Source organism: Monodon monoceros, unplaced genomic scaffold, assembly GCF_005190385.1.
Source record: "Monodon monoceros isolate NGI ecotype Baffin Bay Population unplaced genomic scaffold, NGI_Narwhal_1 Super_Scaffold_19, whole genome shotgun sequence".
NCBI lineage: Eukaryota > Metazoa > Chordata > Mammalia > Artiodactyla > Monodontidae > Monodon > Monodon monoceros.
Window position 1 is genome coordinate 7,171,544 of NW_021703775.1, and position 13,028 is coordinate 7,184,571.

Below are 13,028 nucleotides of genomic sequence, written 5' to 3' on the forward strand. Positions count from 1 at the left end.
AGTACTCTTAAGAGACAGATGGGCTTGTGGGTCTAACAACCAGAAAAAAATAACCACCGATAATTTTGTTACAGTTAAGTGTCTTTAGCAGACATTTACCTATTTATATATATATATATATAAATAAATGTTTGGGCATAAGAATGGACAAATAAGTCACTGGGACAGAATAAGGACTCCAGAAACACACCTGAGAGAAAGTGGATGTGTGTATGGGCACATAATAGATAATAAAGGTCTTTCAAATTAGTGGGAAACAAGTAGACTGCCAATAAAAATTTGCAAAAGGTAACATTAGATCTCTACCTTATGCCACATAGAGAAATTATTCTAAGTGGGTTAAAGAGCTAATGAAATGCAATATTCAAACACTTTTTTTTTAAAAATCCACTGAATGTACTAAGCATAACACAAAACCCAGGAATTATCAAGGAAAGTAAAGAGCACATGATCATATAAATATTTAAAACTTGAATAAAGGGAACCATAAAAAAGTTAAAAACTTATGAGATCAAATTTACAACATATAGGAAGAGGGTTAATAGTCCTAACATACAAGGAAGATTGCCACATTTTCAGCAAGTTTGACCTGACCAAGGATTTGGTCCTTTGAGCAATCTCTCTCTACTGGGTTGTTCCTGCGGTACATACGTTCCCATCCAGATACACCCTGTTTCTTTGTTCTTCATGAACAAATTTCTTGGAGTTCTCTATACAGTTTTTTCCCCTTTCCTCACCACCTATTCACACTTCAATTCACTTCTATCCGGCTACCCAGTCACTCCACTGAAATTGTTCTTATCAAGGTCAGCAGTGACCTCCATACCACCATATCCAATGGACACTTTTTAACCCTCGTGTTACTTGTTTCAGGAGTATTAGACCTAGCTGGCCACTCCCTTTTTTTTTTTTGTAATTTTTTTTTATCATTGTGTTCTGAATTCACAGCATTTTAAAATTTATTTATATTTCATTTTATTTATTTTTGGCTGCATTGGGTCTTCGTTGCTGCACATGGGCTTTCTTTAGTTACGGCGAGTGGGGGCTACTCTTCGTTGCGGCGAGCGGGCTTCTCATTGCAGTGGCTTCTCTTGTTGTGGAGCATGGGCTCTAGGCGCACGGGCTTCAGTAGTTGTGGCTCGCGGGCTCTAGAGCACAGGCTCAGTAGTTGTGGCGCACACTTAGGTGCTCCACAGCATGTGGAATCTTCCCGGACCAGGGCTCGAACCCATGTCCCCTGCATTGGCAGGCAGATGCGTAACCACTGCGCGACCAAGAAAGTCCCTGGCCACTCCCTTCTTGAATCTCAACTTCCATGTAACACACTTTGCTTCTCCTCCACCCTACCTTTTAAATATTGGAGTTCTCCTAAACTAGGTACTAGGCAGTAAGGCCACGGCATTGGGAGGCCTGTGTACCACAAAAAAAAAAAAAAAAAAAAAAAGAATTAACATTGTGGAAAAAAAAATTAATAAATAAAAAAGAATTACACTTGTGGCCTGATAATTAGATGTTAATGTGGCTGCAGCTTTAGGAACTTGACCTAGTTGTGTGTACCTTCCATGTTGGCTGGGGGAGGAAGCACTATCAGGTGTGAGGAGATGGACGGGGCAGGATCTGCCAGACCAGGACTCCCACCTTCTCCCCTTTTTCAAAGGTGTGTGTTCTGTTCCAGGTGTAGTACCTGGATGGGTCTGGTTTGCAGCAGGACATCAGCATCCCAGTGGAGAATGAGTCATTCCTCCTCATACAGGGATGCAAAGTAACTCACCCATCTTGGTGGGACGTCCCTTTACAAATCCCATTGCAAACTCCCCTCCCAGGTGTGATGGGGCTTGGTGTTCCCGGCAGCATAGCGCGTAGATCCACAGTGAGAGGGAAATGGCTGTCTCCTGCAATTTCCATACCTCACTGTGGGTATTGTGTGTCTAAGCAAGGGTCTCCCATCTGGCCTGTGGGGCAGCAGGCCCTACTGGTTGATCACTCAAATGTCTTAAAGCCTGGGATAGTACTTTAGTCCATCTGGCCAAGGTGGTTTTTACCTGTTAGTAATTCAATCTGCTGCTTTAATGTTTCATTCTTCCTTTCTACCAACTCTGCTGGTTGTAGCTTGTAGGAGAGACAGAACCTCCTTCAGTGTCATGTTCCTTCACCCAATCTTATGTTGACTGAAAGAAAAAGGCACAACATAAGAGTTGTTAGTTTCAGTTTTATTCGGAAAACTTAGTGAGGACTATAGCCTGGGAAACAGCCTCTTGGTAGCCCAGAGGGGACTGCTCCCCAAGACACAGGGGAAGAAGCCAGTATATATGTGATTTTGGCTGGGGAAACCGTGCAGTGAAGTATACTTCTCAGTAAAAGGTTAGTGCTGGTCGTGAGGAACAGATATATTAGTTAATGATGTTAGTGCTTTTTCTATGTGTGCAAAGATGCAAGAATCTGGGTTCTCTAAAAATCTTCCTGAGATATATCTATCTAAGGGGCCCGTTTTTCCAAAGCATATATGTTCTCATCCTGTTTTTCATCCTGAATTCCTTTCAGGGTGCACCGTCAGTCAGCGACTGCAGTGGCTAATGACTTGATCCTTGTAGAGCTGGATGGTGGGCAACATTCTTTGTTCTACACTTGCATATCATGACCTTTAAAATGTGACTGCCCAGTCACTGTCTATTGGACAAGGGTATCCATAAATGGTACTCAGCTTCTCTAATGCCCTTACGGTGGCAGCCTGCTTTGCATGGCAACAGGGGAAAGCTTGAGTGAAGCCAGACCTGGTGGCCTCCTGGTACAGGAACAGTGGGCAGAACATACATTCGAAGGACAGGGGAGGAGGTTAGGAGCCTCTGATTGCCTGGGTCCAGTTTGAAGGACAACTGGCGGTCACATCCTCTTGATGGCCTCCTCCAAAAGGTGGGCTCCACCTCCCACCAAGATTTGTAAGTTGGAGGATTCCCCAAACGTAGGGGACTTGGATGCTAAACACTTTAAACACTTTAAACTTTAGATGCTAAACACTTTAGACTTGGATGCTAAACACTTTAAACTTTAGATGCTAAAACACTTTAAACTTTAAATTACACAAGTCCACAATTATCCATTTTCATGATATACGATACTATCTATATGCTGTCAACTCCTATTAAGCTGAGACTTCTCCTTGGAATTCTAATCTCACATATTCAGCTGCCTATTTGGCATTTCACCTGGCATCTCAGAAACACACAAGCATTTCAAACGTAACAGGCCCCAAATGAACTTGATACACACTCCCCCACTGCTCCCGTGTACCCCCATCCATCCAGTTGCTTAAGTAAGAAATCTAGGCGTCATTCTTGATTCCTCCCTCCCCTTCATCCTCATATGCAGACATGCAGAAAGTTCTGCAGAATCGACCTGCAAAACATGCCTTTAATCCATGTGTTCCAGGAATGCTCGTCAGATTTCCCTTTTAGAACCTGAAGCCCTTAACAGCCTTCACCTGATGTCATCCTCTCTCTCGAGAAACAAAGGGTATCAGAAAATCATGGCTGCTTTATTGCACCAAGCACATCATGTCAGGATTTTTATACCTTTCTTAGAAAATAATTTTCAGTTGTTGTGACACATGTAGTGCTTAAAAACGGGCCCATGAACAACCCCTTCAAAATTGTGTTTACTTGGTATTTAATATTGCAAAAGAACAATGGGGCCTGCCCGTGAAACCTGCCTCAAATGAAGAACATTTAGCCTGGCACCTGTGTTTGTCCCAGAGGCAACTTGAAAAATCCCCTTCCCTTACCCTGCTCCCATTTTGAGATAACCAGCTGCAGCAAAACCCTGTGTGTCTACCTCCGCTCCCCACAACCCCTCAGAAACAAGGATGGGGTCTGGATCCACTGAGGTACATGAAAGGAGAAGATCTCCTAAGAGGACTGAAATTAATGTGATAGCCAAACACTGGGTTACGTTGTTTCAGGCGAAGATGTCTGAAGGTCTCTGAGTCCTGAAACCCCTGTTATGGGTTGAATTGTGCAAACCGCAGCCCCCCCTACCCCCCCACAAGAAATTCACACGTTGAAATCCCAGCCCCTGGTACCTCAGAATGTAACCATATTTGGAAATAAGGTCTTCAAAGAAATAAGTTAAAATGATGTCTTTAGGGTGGCCCTAATGCAATATGACTGGTGTCCTTATAAGAAATGGACATCTGGACACAGGTACGCACACAGAGGAAAGACTATGTGAGGGCATAGCAAGAAGGTGCCACCTGTAAGCCAAGGAGACAGGCCTCAGAAGAAATCAAACCTGGGAATTCCCTATCGGTCCAGTGGTTAGGACTTGGTGCTTTCACTGTTGGGGCCCGGGTTCAATTCCTGGTCAGGGAGCTAGGATCCCACAAGCTGCCAGGTGTGGCCAAATTAAAAAATAATTTTTTAGAAAAAGAAGACGACTTTTTTTTTCTCAAATTCCATATATATGTGTTAGCATACGGTATTTATCTTTCTCTTTCTGACTTACTTCACTCTGTATGACAGACTCTAGGTCTATCCACCTCATTACAAATAGCTCAATTTCGTTTCTTTTTATGGCTGAGTAATATTCCATTGTATATATGTACCACATCTTTTTTATCCATTCATCCGATGATGGACACTTAGGTTGTTTCCATCTCCGGGCTATTATAAATAGAGCTGCAAGAACCTAGGGGTAAGACAGGAATAAAGACACAGACCTACTAGAGAATGGACTTGAGGATATGGTGAGGGGGAAGGGTAAGCTGTGACAAAGTGAGAGAGAGGCATGGACATATATACACTACCAAATGTAAGGTAGATAGCTAGTGGGAAGCAGCCACATAGCACAGGGAGATCAGCTCGGTGCTTTGTGACCGCCTGGAGGGGTGGGACTCGGAGGGTGGGAGGGAGGGAGACGCAAGAGGGAAGAGATATGAGAACATATGTATAACTGATTCACTTTGTTATAAAGCAGAAACTAACACACCATTGTAAAGCAATTATACTCCAATAAAGATGTAAAAAAAAAAAAAAAAAAAAAAAAAGAAGAAACCAAACCTGCTGTCACCTTGATCTTGGACTGAATAAATGACTGTTGTTGTTTTAAGCTACCAAGTTTTGGAGTGGTTTGTTATGTAGCAATAGATAACCTGTGAATCCGGATTACTCTCCTCCCTGCTCCACTTCTCATTCCTCAGGGCTCAGCTTCAATGTCAGGTCCCTGATCGCTCTAGCTAGGGAGCCCGTATTGTCTAACTGCCTGGACTTTTCTTTCATACTTTTCTCATTTTGTAAGCATTTACTGATTTCTTTCCCTAGTTTTAAAAAACTCAAGTCTTGACCTATTAATGGGTCATAAAGTCAATTTTTCAAAGAAATAAAATTGAATATAAAATATAAGTAAGTAGTAAAGGATAAGCATCGTATTGTGAAACTTGTTAGGTATAGGCAACATATGTGTGTGCTGGTGCACAATATAAAATACATTTTTTACTCCAGTTTTTAAAAAGTTTGAAACCACTGCTCTAAACTCTCAGTTCTTAAGCTCAGTGAGCATGTCGCTTTCACTCACCATGAACATCCAACAACTAGCAAAGTACCTGGCACAGAGTAGGCACTCAATAAACATGTAGGAACTACTGTAGAAATAAGAGGAGTATGTGAGTGAACTGTAGAGACAGGAAATGGTTGGCAGTGGTGGTACCCTTTGAAGAAGTCTGACAATGAAGTGATGGAGATAAACAGAGTAAAGCCTTGAGCAGGAGTCTTCGGGAAAGGGGAGACATGAGCGTGTCTATTCACTAAGGCTAAAGATCCAGTAAAAGTCGAGAGAGAGTTAGGCAAGATAAAGGAGATAAATAACTGATAGTACAATACAAAGCACAGACAGGCTGGAGAGGAAAAAGCCACCAGCCAATTCTCGAGCCAATTCTTTGAGATTGAATGAAATGAGAAAAGTTGAAGTAGAGAACACGGGGGCGCTGAAGGAGCTCATTTCTGAAAGCCTCCACTCTCAAATTATAAATCAAGGTTTGTGACCAGATTAAGAGTAATGGAATTCTGAGCTTAGGAAGAGTGGGAATATTTACGAATAAGGCCTCTGAAGAATGAGGGGGAGTCAACGGGTGAGTCAAATCTGGTACCAACAGAACAAAGAAATACAAGTTGAAAACGATGTGAATTTTCTTCTAGCATTGCCTGCCATCTGGGTATAAGAGTGGAAATCAATTGTTGGAAAAAAAAAATAGGGTGGCTATGATAGGTCAAGAGAAACAAGTGAGAATGCTGGTAAGAAATGGAATTGAAGCAAGAGACTGAGGAAAAGTTATTGGCTTAGAAAAGTGCAATAAGCTTGATTTAATGGGAGAGGACGGAAGGATAAGGAAACAATGAAACGGGAGAATTTTAGAGTTTAAGGTATCAGAGGTGGCAAGAAGCTGGGGTTATATTCCCTAGAGGTAAGAAAGAGAACGAACTCTGAGGTCAGAGTGTCCCATATGGTATACAACCCCAAGATGGTAACAGAGGAAGGAGGTGAAATACAAATGCAGCCAGGTATTAAAATCAATAAAGAGAGAGAGAGAGAATCTTAGACATCAATGGAAAATATGGACTAGGATAGGTGATAGACAATTTCAAATAGGGATAAGTTACTGAAGGAGACTAGATCTTTTTTATTTTAAGAGACAGACAATGTACTGTAAACATTTTTAATTCTGTCATTGAAACTGTCACTATTAAGAAATTTACTTGGAATCACATTATTCCCTTAATTTTTTCACAGAGCATATTCCATTTACTGTGTAGTTCATCATCTTCTGGACATGTTCTATGTAATATACTTGTAAGCATAGTCGTTTCAATTGGGCAAAATTTACTACCAATAAAACCTGAATTTAACTTGTCACGTATTTCCAGCGGCAACCAATGGTCAGGTGCTTCAATATTACAGATTTCAATTTTTCCATTCTTTATGTCTATGAATACTTTAATTTCCAAGTGTGAATGTTCATATAACACATTGAAGGAAGTGTTTACACTGAACTTTGGAGTTTTGCCATATATCCACTCCCAGGTCTGTAGTTCTTTGGCTATGCTGTTTATTCCAGGAAACAGCGTCTCGTCTGTTGGGTTTATTAGGTGAATGTGATTATCGATTTGATGAGATGTAGCGTACTCTGTGGCAATAGCATTTATCACTACTTCGCAGGTCAGGGTGGGATCTTTTTCCATAAGATTTTTTACTAAGGCAGGTGTGCTCGCAGTGGCAGTACTCCTGACCCCTTGATAAGGGCTCTTCAACAAAGATGACAAGAAGGTCCCATCGGTACTGCATAGCAAAGTGCAGTGGTGATAAGCAGCGGTCTGGCCAATCTTGGAAGCTGTTCCTGAGATTTTAAACTGTCCATCAAGTAAAAGGTCAAACCTTTCGGTAGCCCGCACATCCAGCTGCGGCTGGACAGCCTTCAGAGCTTTAACAACTAATTTTAGATTTTCCATCCTATCGTACTTTTTTTTGGTTGTAAAAAAAGTCAAGTTGATGTTACCCATATCATGGTAGACTGTTCCTCCTCCACTTCTCCTCCGAGCTAGTTTTACACCTTCTTCTCTCATCAGATTCAGGTTACATTCCTGCCAAGGGTTCTGATGCCGACCAATTACAACAGAGGGAGAATTCCTCCAAAAGAAAAGAACCGGCTTGGCTTCTAGATTCATATGGTCATGGATCCAGTCTTCTACAGCCAGGTTTTGGTAAACATCATTGGAAACTGACTGTAAAATGAGCCCACTTTTAACTGTGTCTTTAAAACCAGCTGCTGGGACCTTGAGGTTACAAAGTAACTGGAAGCAATTCTTCATTGAAAATGGGATCAGCATGCTTTTAAAAATGGAAGACAAACAAATTAATGATGGAGAAAAAGAAAATTAAATTCTAGTTTGTAGCTATCAGTTCTTGGTTATTTAATCCAAACTTATTTAAGTATCCGATCTGGTTGCTTTTCTTGCCTTTTAGCCTTATCATTAGTCTTTAGCAAAAACTGTACAACAGAGTACTCAAAGAAAATAAATGATACAAACCTCAAATTGTTTTAGTTGAAATGGAATAAGGGCACAGATTTTTCCAATAATAAAGCTGAAAATACATTATGTAATATATCTCAAAGACAAATTATTTTGAATTCACAGGTAATACACATTATTTGAGAAAAATGAGAAAATACAGACAAGCAAAAAGAGCAAAATAAAAGAAACCATAACATGACCACCCGGAGATAATCCCAATTAACACTTTAGTGTGTACCCATTTTTTTATGTACATGTGTAAAATACACACACACACTTTTCCCCACCACAAGTGGAACGATACTCTTATTTCATTCAATGTTAAACCTATTTTTACATCAGTTTTAATGTGTTACATTCCATTGTCAAGATACACCACCGTTTACTCAACCAATCTCTTAGTTTGTAAGTTTAGACTGTCTCTAGTTTTTCTATGTTATCAACAATGTACTCATGAACATCTGTCTGGAAAGCTTTAATTATGTCCTTGTAGTACTTTAAAAATAATTCCTATTTAATTTTGAGATACATGTTTACTGGCAGCCTGTTTTATTTAGATCAATATTAAATTAGGATGGACCCCCTGAAGTCAGGGGAGAGGTGGTCAGAGTAGCAAGGTTAAATAGAAAGGCTAGGAACAATTTTATTATGTTTTGGCACTTTACACATTATTTGTGTTAGCAGTGCTGACGAAAAGGCTGAAAATACTAGCTGTAATAATGAAGTATTTTGACTAGTTATGGTTGTAAAGAAACCATTCTATTCCGATTTCGTTTCTTAGAATGGTCATAATTTTCCTTTAGGTTAAAGACCTGGGAAGGACTGGGTTATTAAAGCCCAGAACTAGGCCCCATTCTTTTGTAGTTACATCCTAGATGCACAATTCCTAGGGTAACAAGTCTTCGTATTTTCATCACTCTTGATATATCTTGATAAGTTATGCTACAGAAAAGCTGAACCAATTTACACTCTTTCTATCTAGAAAGGTCAGGAGAGGTGTAACAGAGGAAGGGATACTTGAACTGGGTCTCGAAATCTGATGGTTTTTACCACGTTGATGGGAGTAGCATGTTCCAGGCAAATGCAAAGACAGAGAGTCCTCCAACAGTAAGGCATGTCTTGGGGACTCCCTCCTCAAAGGAGTTCCACTACCAGTCTTCCAGTTCCACTGAAACCTTGGGCTGTGCTGTCCTAGGAAGCCTCTGCAGCCAGATGCCGTTTCTTTGGTTAAACTCTTTGTTCCTGGTTCTGTTTGACCAAATTTGATATCAGTCCCTCCTTCACTGAACAAATGTTTATGGAGTGCCTACTAGGCACAAGGTAGAATAAAGAAGGGGAGGAGACAAATTCATGTAATTCTAAAGCATTTGGCCTTTTTCTAAAAGCAGCTGGATCTAGTGAGGTGTTTTAAGTAGGAAAGTGTTAAGTCAGCCATTATACAAAACTGCTTCTGCTGGCAGTGTTGAGCATGGATTAAAAACAGATAGACTAGGGGCAGGGAGACGGTTTAACCGACCCATGCAGTTGTCCCAGTTAGAGATAATGAGGGCCTGAACGAGGGTAGCAGACACTGAGAAGGGATGGACATGAGGACATTAAGGTCACAGACTGGTCCTTGCCTTCAAGGAACTCACTATCTAGTGGGAGACACTAAAAAGCAAGGAAGGTGGTAATTAAAAATACAGTGTCAGGGCTTCCCTGGTGGCGCAGTGGTTGGGAGTCCGCCTGCCGATGCAGGAGACATGGGTTCGTGCCCCGGTCCAGGAAGATCCCACATGCCACGGAGCGGCTGGGCCCATGAGCCATGGCTGCTGAGCCTGTGCGTCCGGAGCCTGTGCTCTGCAACGGGAGAGGCCACAACAGTGAGAGGCCCACGTACCACAAAAAAAAAAAATACGGTGTCATAAGTGCTATGACAGGGTAAGTACATTAGAAGGCCATTTAACCCTCTCATCATTGGAAGTGACATTGAAGTTGAGACATAGAAGGGGTAAGGAAAAGTATTCCAACAAAGTACAGTAGCTTGGAGGAGAAGAAGACCCATTCAAAGAATTCGAAGAATTTAATTCAATTGGCTGGTATTTAAGAGCACAGGAATGGGGAGCTGCAAGAGATAAGGAGTTAGAAGTAGAGATCAGATTATGAAGAGACTTAAAATCCAGTTAGGGACTTCCCTGGCGGTCCAGTGGTTAGGACTCTGTGCTTTCACTGCAGGGGGCACGGGTTTGATCCCTGGTCCGGGAACTAAGATCCCACAAGCCTCGGGCCTAAATAAAAAAAAATCCACGTTAAATACTTGAACTTCACCCTAAGGGTGATGAGGAGGTGCTGAAGAGTTTTACAGATTTACACTTCAGAGACATCGCCTAGAGATTTAAGCAGGGAGAATCTTGATATCTGGTAATTGGTTCAGTGAGGGTGAGAGAAAGAAGTCAAGGGTCCTTTATGGTATGATTACAAGCCAGCATTCAAATCCCAACTCTCTCTTCCCAGCTAAGGCAGATTAGTTGACTTTTCTGTGCCGCAGATCCCTTATCTGTAATATGTGGGTAACGACAGGACTCATATCAGGATTAAATGAACTAATACATGTAAAGTGCTTATAAGAGTGCCTGGCACATAGAAAGTACACAGGATGTTAGCTCTTTTATTAATTTTATGCATACCCTGACTTCTGGCCTGGGAAATGGGTGGAAAGAGGTGACATTTCCTAGGACAGATTTCATAGGAAGAGGAGATACGGGATGAAGATACCTGGTCCGTTTTGACTGCATTGAACTTAAGAGTCTTTGGCTACCAGCAGCCAATGGCTCAGAGCTGAAGAGATGGTAACTAAGGGCTCCAGAATTGATCCAACTAATGTATTAATAGTGCTCAAAATATCTGTATTCATCCAGGCATTGTGGATACGGTGTGAGTGAAACACAGTAAAGATATTAATTCAAGAGATCTTGCATCTACTATGCACCAGGCATTGTTCTTGGCACTTGGGATTCATCAGTGAACCAAATCAAGGAAGGTGATGAGGACCATATGAAAAAGGAAAGGGAACATAGGAAATGTGTATGTGAGAGGAATTGGGCTGCTATTTAATTTCGTTTATTATGTATTTATTTATTCATTCATTTATTTTGGCCACGAGGCATGCGGGATCTTTGCTCCCCTACAAGGGATCGAACCCATGCCCCCTGCAGTGGAAGCACCAAGCCTTAACCACTGAACTGCCAGGGAAGTCCCCAGGCTGCAATTTCACATAGGGTTGTCAGGCTAGGCTTCATCAAAAAAGTGACCAAAAAAGCAGACTAAGTCAGAAAGAGAAAAACAAATATCATATATTAACGTATATATGTGGAATCTAGAAAAATGGTACAGATGACCTTATTTGCAAAGCAGAAATAGCAACAGAGATGTAGAGAACAAACGTATGGACACCAAGGGGGAAAGAGGGGGGTGGGATAGATTGGGACTGACATATATACACTACTATGTATAAAACAGATAACTAATGAGAACCAACTGTATAGCACAGGGAACTCTACTCAATGCTCTTTGGTGACCTAAATGGGAAGGAAATCCAAAAAAGAGGGGATATATGTATACGTATAGCTGATTCACTTTTCTGTACAGCACAGACTAACACAACATTGTAAAGCAACTATACTCCAATTAAAAAAAAAAAAGAAAAGCAGACTGAAAGTCAAGGGAGTTAGGCTGAGCGCCTACTATGTGCCAGAAACTGTTCTAGGCACCTGAACACATAAACAAATAGGACCCTGTGAGGATGTAACATTTCCACTGAGCCTCGTAGGACAAGAAAGAATCACACAAAGAGTGAGAAAAAGTGGGAACACAGGGATGTCTGAGAAAACCTGAATGCCAATTTATTAATTTACAAAGAGAACTATAGGCTATCAACCGGATATTCAGATCTGCCTGTCCAACTACTCTCTCATCATAAGTTTGCTTGGTGAATACTGAATCCGGACAAAAGGATGGAGTTATATGACTTCAATGTCTGGTGGAATGAGCCTTGAGGAAAGCGCCTCTCAGCCCCTGGGCTCTGGAGAGATCCCACTGTTAACGCCAGGACACCCTGTCTCTCCCAGAGGAGGCCTGGATTCATCCGGTCAGGGGGACCTCTCTTTTACTCTATGCTTCAAAAACAGATCAGACCGCCAGCTGCGTGATGTAGTCTTTTTTTAGTTGTCAGGATACTGTCAAGTTCTGAAGTCCTGATAAAATTTTGTCTCTTTAACTTTGCATATCTCTACTCTTACCTTTTAATTATTAATTTTTTATCGTTTTTTAATCAGAGGACAATCATATTTCCATGTTCTGGGAGGGACACTTTGCTACCACCACTTTGAATTTACCAAACCTGCTTCTCCATCATCGAACAGAAAGCAAAAAATAACAGGATCCCACCTACCCTCCTAGGCAGGAGGCTCCTTCAAAAAATCCTCCCCAAGTTTTATCTTGCCATCTTGCCACCTGTCTTAATACATAACTTATCCAGTCTCAGGACAGCCGTGTGCCTGTTTGATTTCGCCTTTTTGGTTCTCGGTGGGCGCGCACGGGGCTGGCACCCAACATGTCTAATTTTTTGACCCTCCCGTGTTGCGGATAATCCGTTCCTAACCGTGGAGTTACTTCTTCCCAAGCTCTGACCGGACACTTCAGGGCCTGCAGCGCCAGCCGTATGCACCGCCCCAGGGTCTCAGGTCCCCGCCAGCTGTCTGTCCTCGGGGGCCCACGCTGCCTGCCCTGCCCCGCCCCGCCTTGCCACGCCTCCGGTTTCACGCACCTGAGGCTTCCGGTCGCGGCCAAGCAGCGCGCGGGCCCGTGGGGGAAGGACGCGTGCGACCCGGAGTCCCGTCCTGCTGCGCACGCAGCCGCCCCGCCCGTCGCCCCGGCCCGCGGGGGGCGGGGCACCGGAAGCGCTGCGTGGGGGCGGGGCCGGGGGGTTCCGGA

General features: G+C 42.4%; 1 protein-coding gene across 1 annotated transcript; it reads right to left on the minus strand.

Moving 5' to 3' along the window:
* Nucleotides 1–6,678: 6,678 nt before the first annotated feature.
* On the minus strand, nt 6,679–12,932 carry LIPT1 (lipoyltransferase 1). The gene is made up of 2 exons (XM_029232836.1): nt 12,862–12,932; nt 6,679–7,872 (listed from the first exon to the last, which is right to left on the minus strand). Exon 2 carries the CDS (start codon nt 7,869–7,871, stop codon nt 6,750–6,752), a length of 1,122 nt encoding a protein of 373 aa, XP_029088669.1. The 5' UTR covers nt 7,872; nt 12,862–12,932; the 3' UTR covers nt 6,679–6,749.
* Nucleotides 12,933–13,028: the final 96 nt, after the last annotated feature.

Coding starts and splice junctions, on each gene's coding strand:
- LIPT1 (XM_029232836.1), bottom strand. CDS start 7,871: ATGCTGATCCCATTTTCAATGAAGAATTGCTTCCAGTTACTTTGTAAC.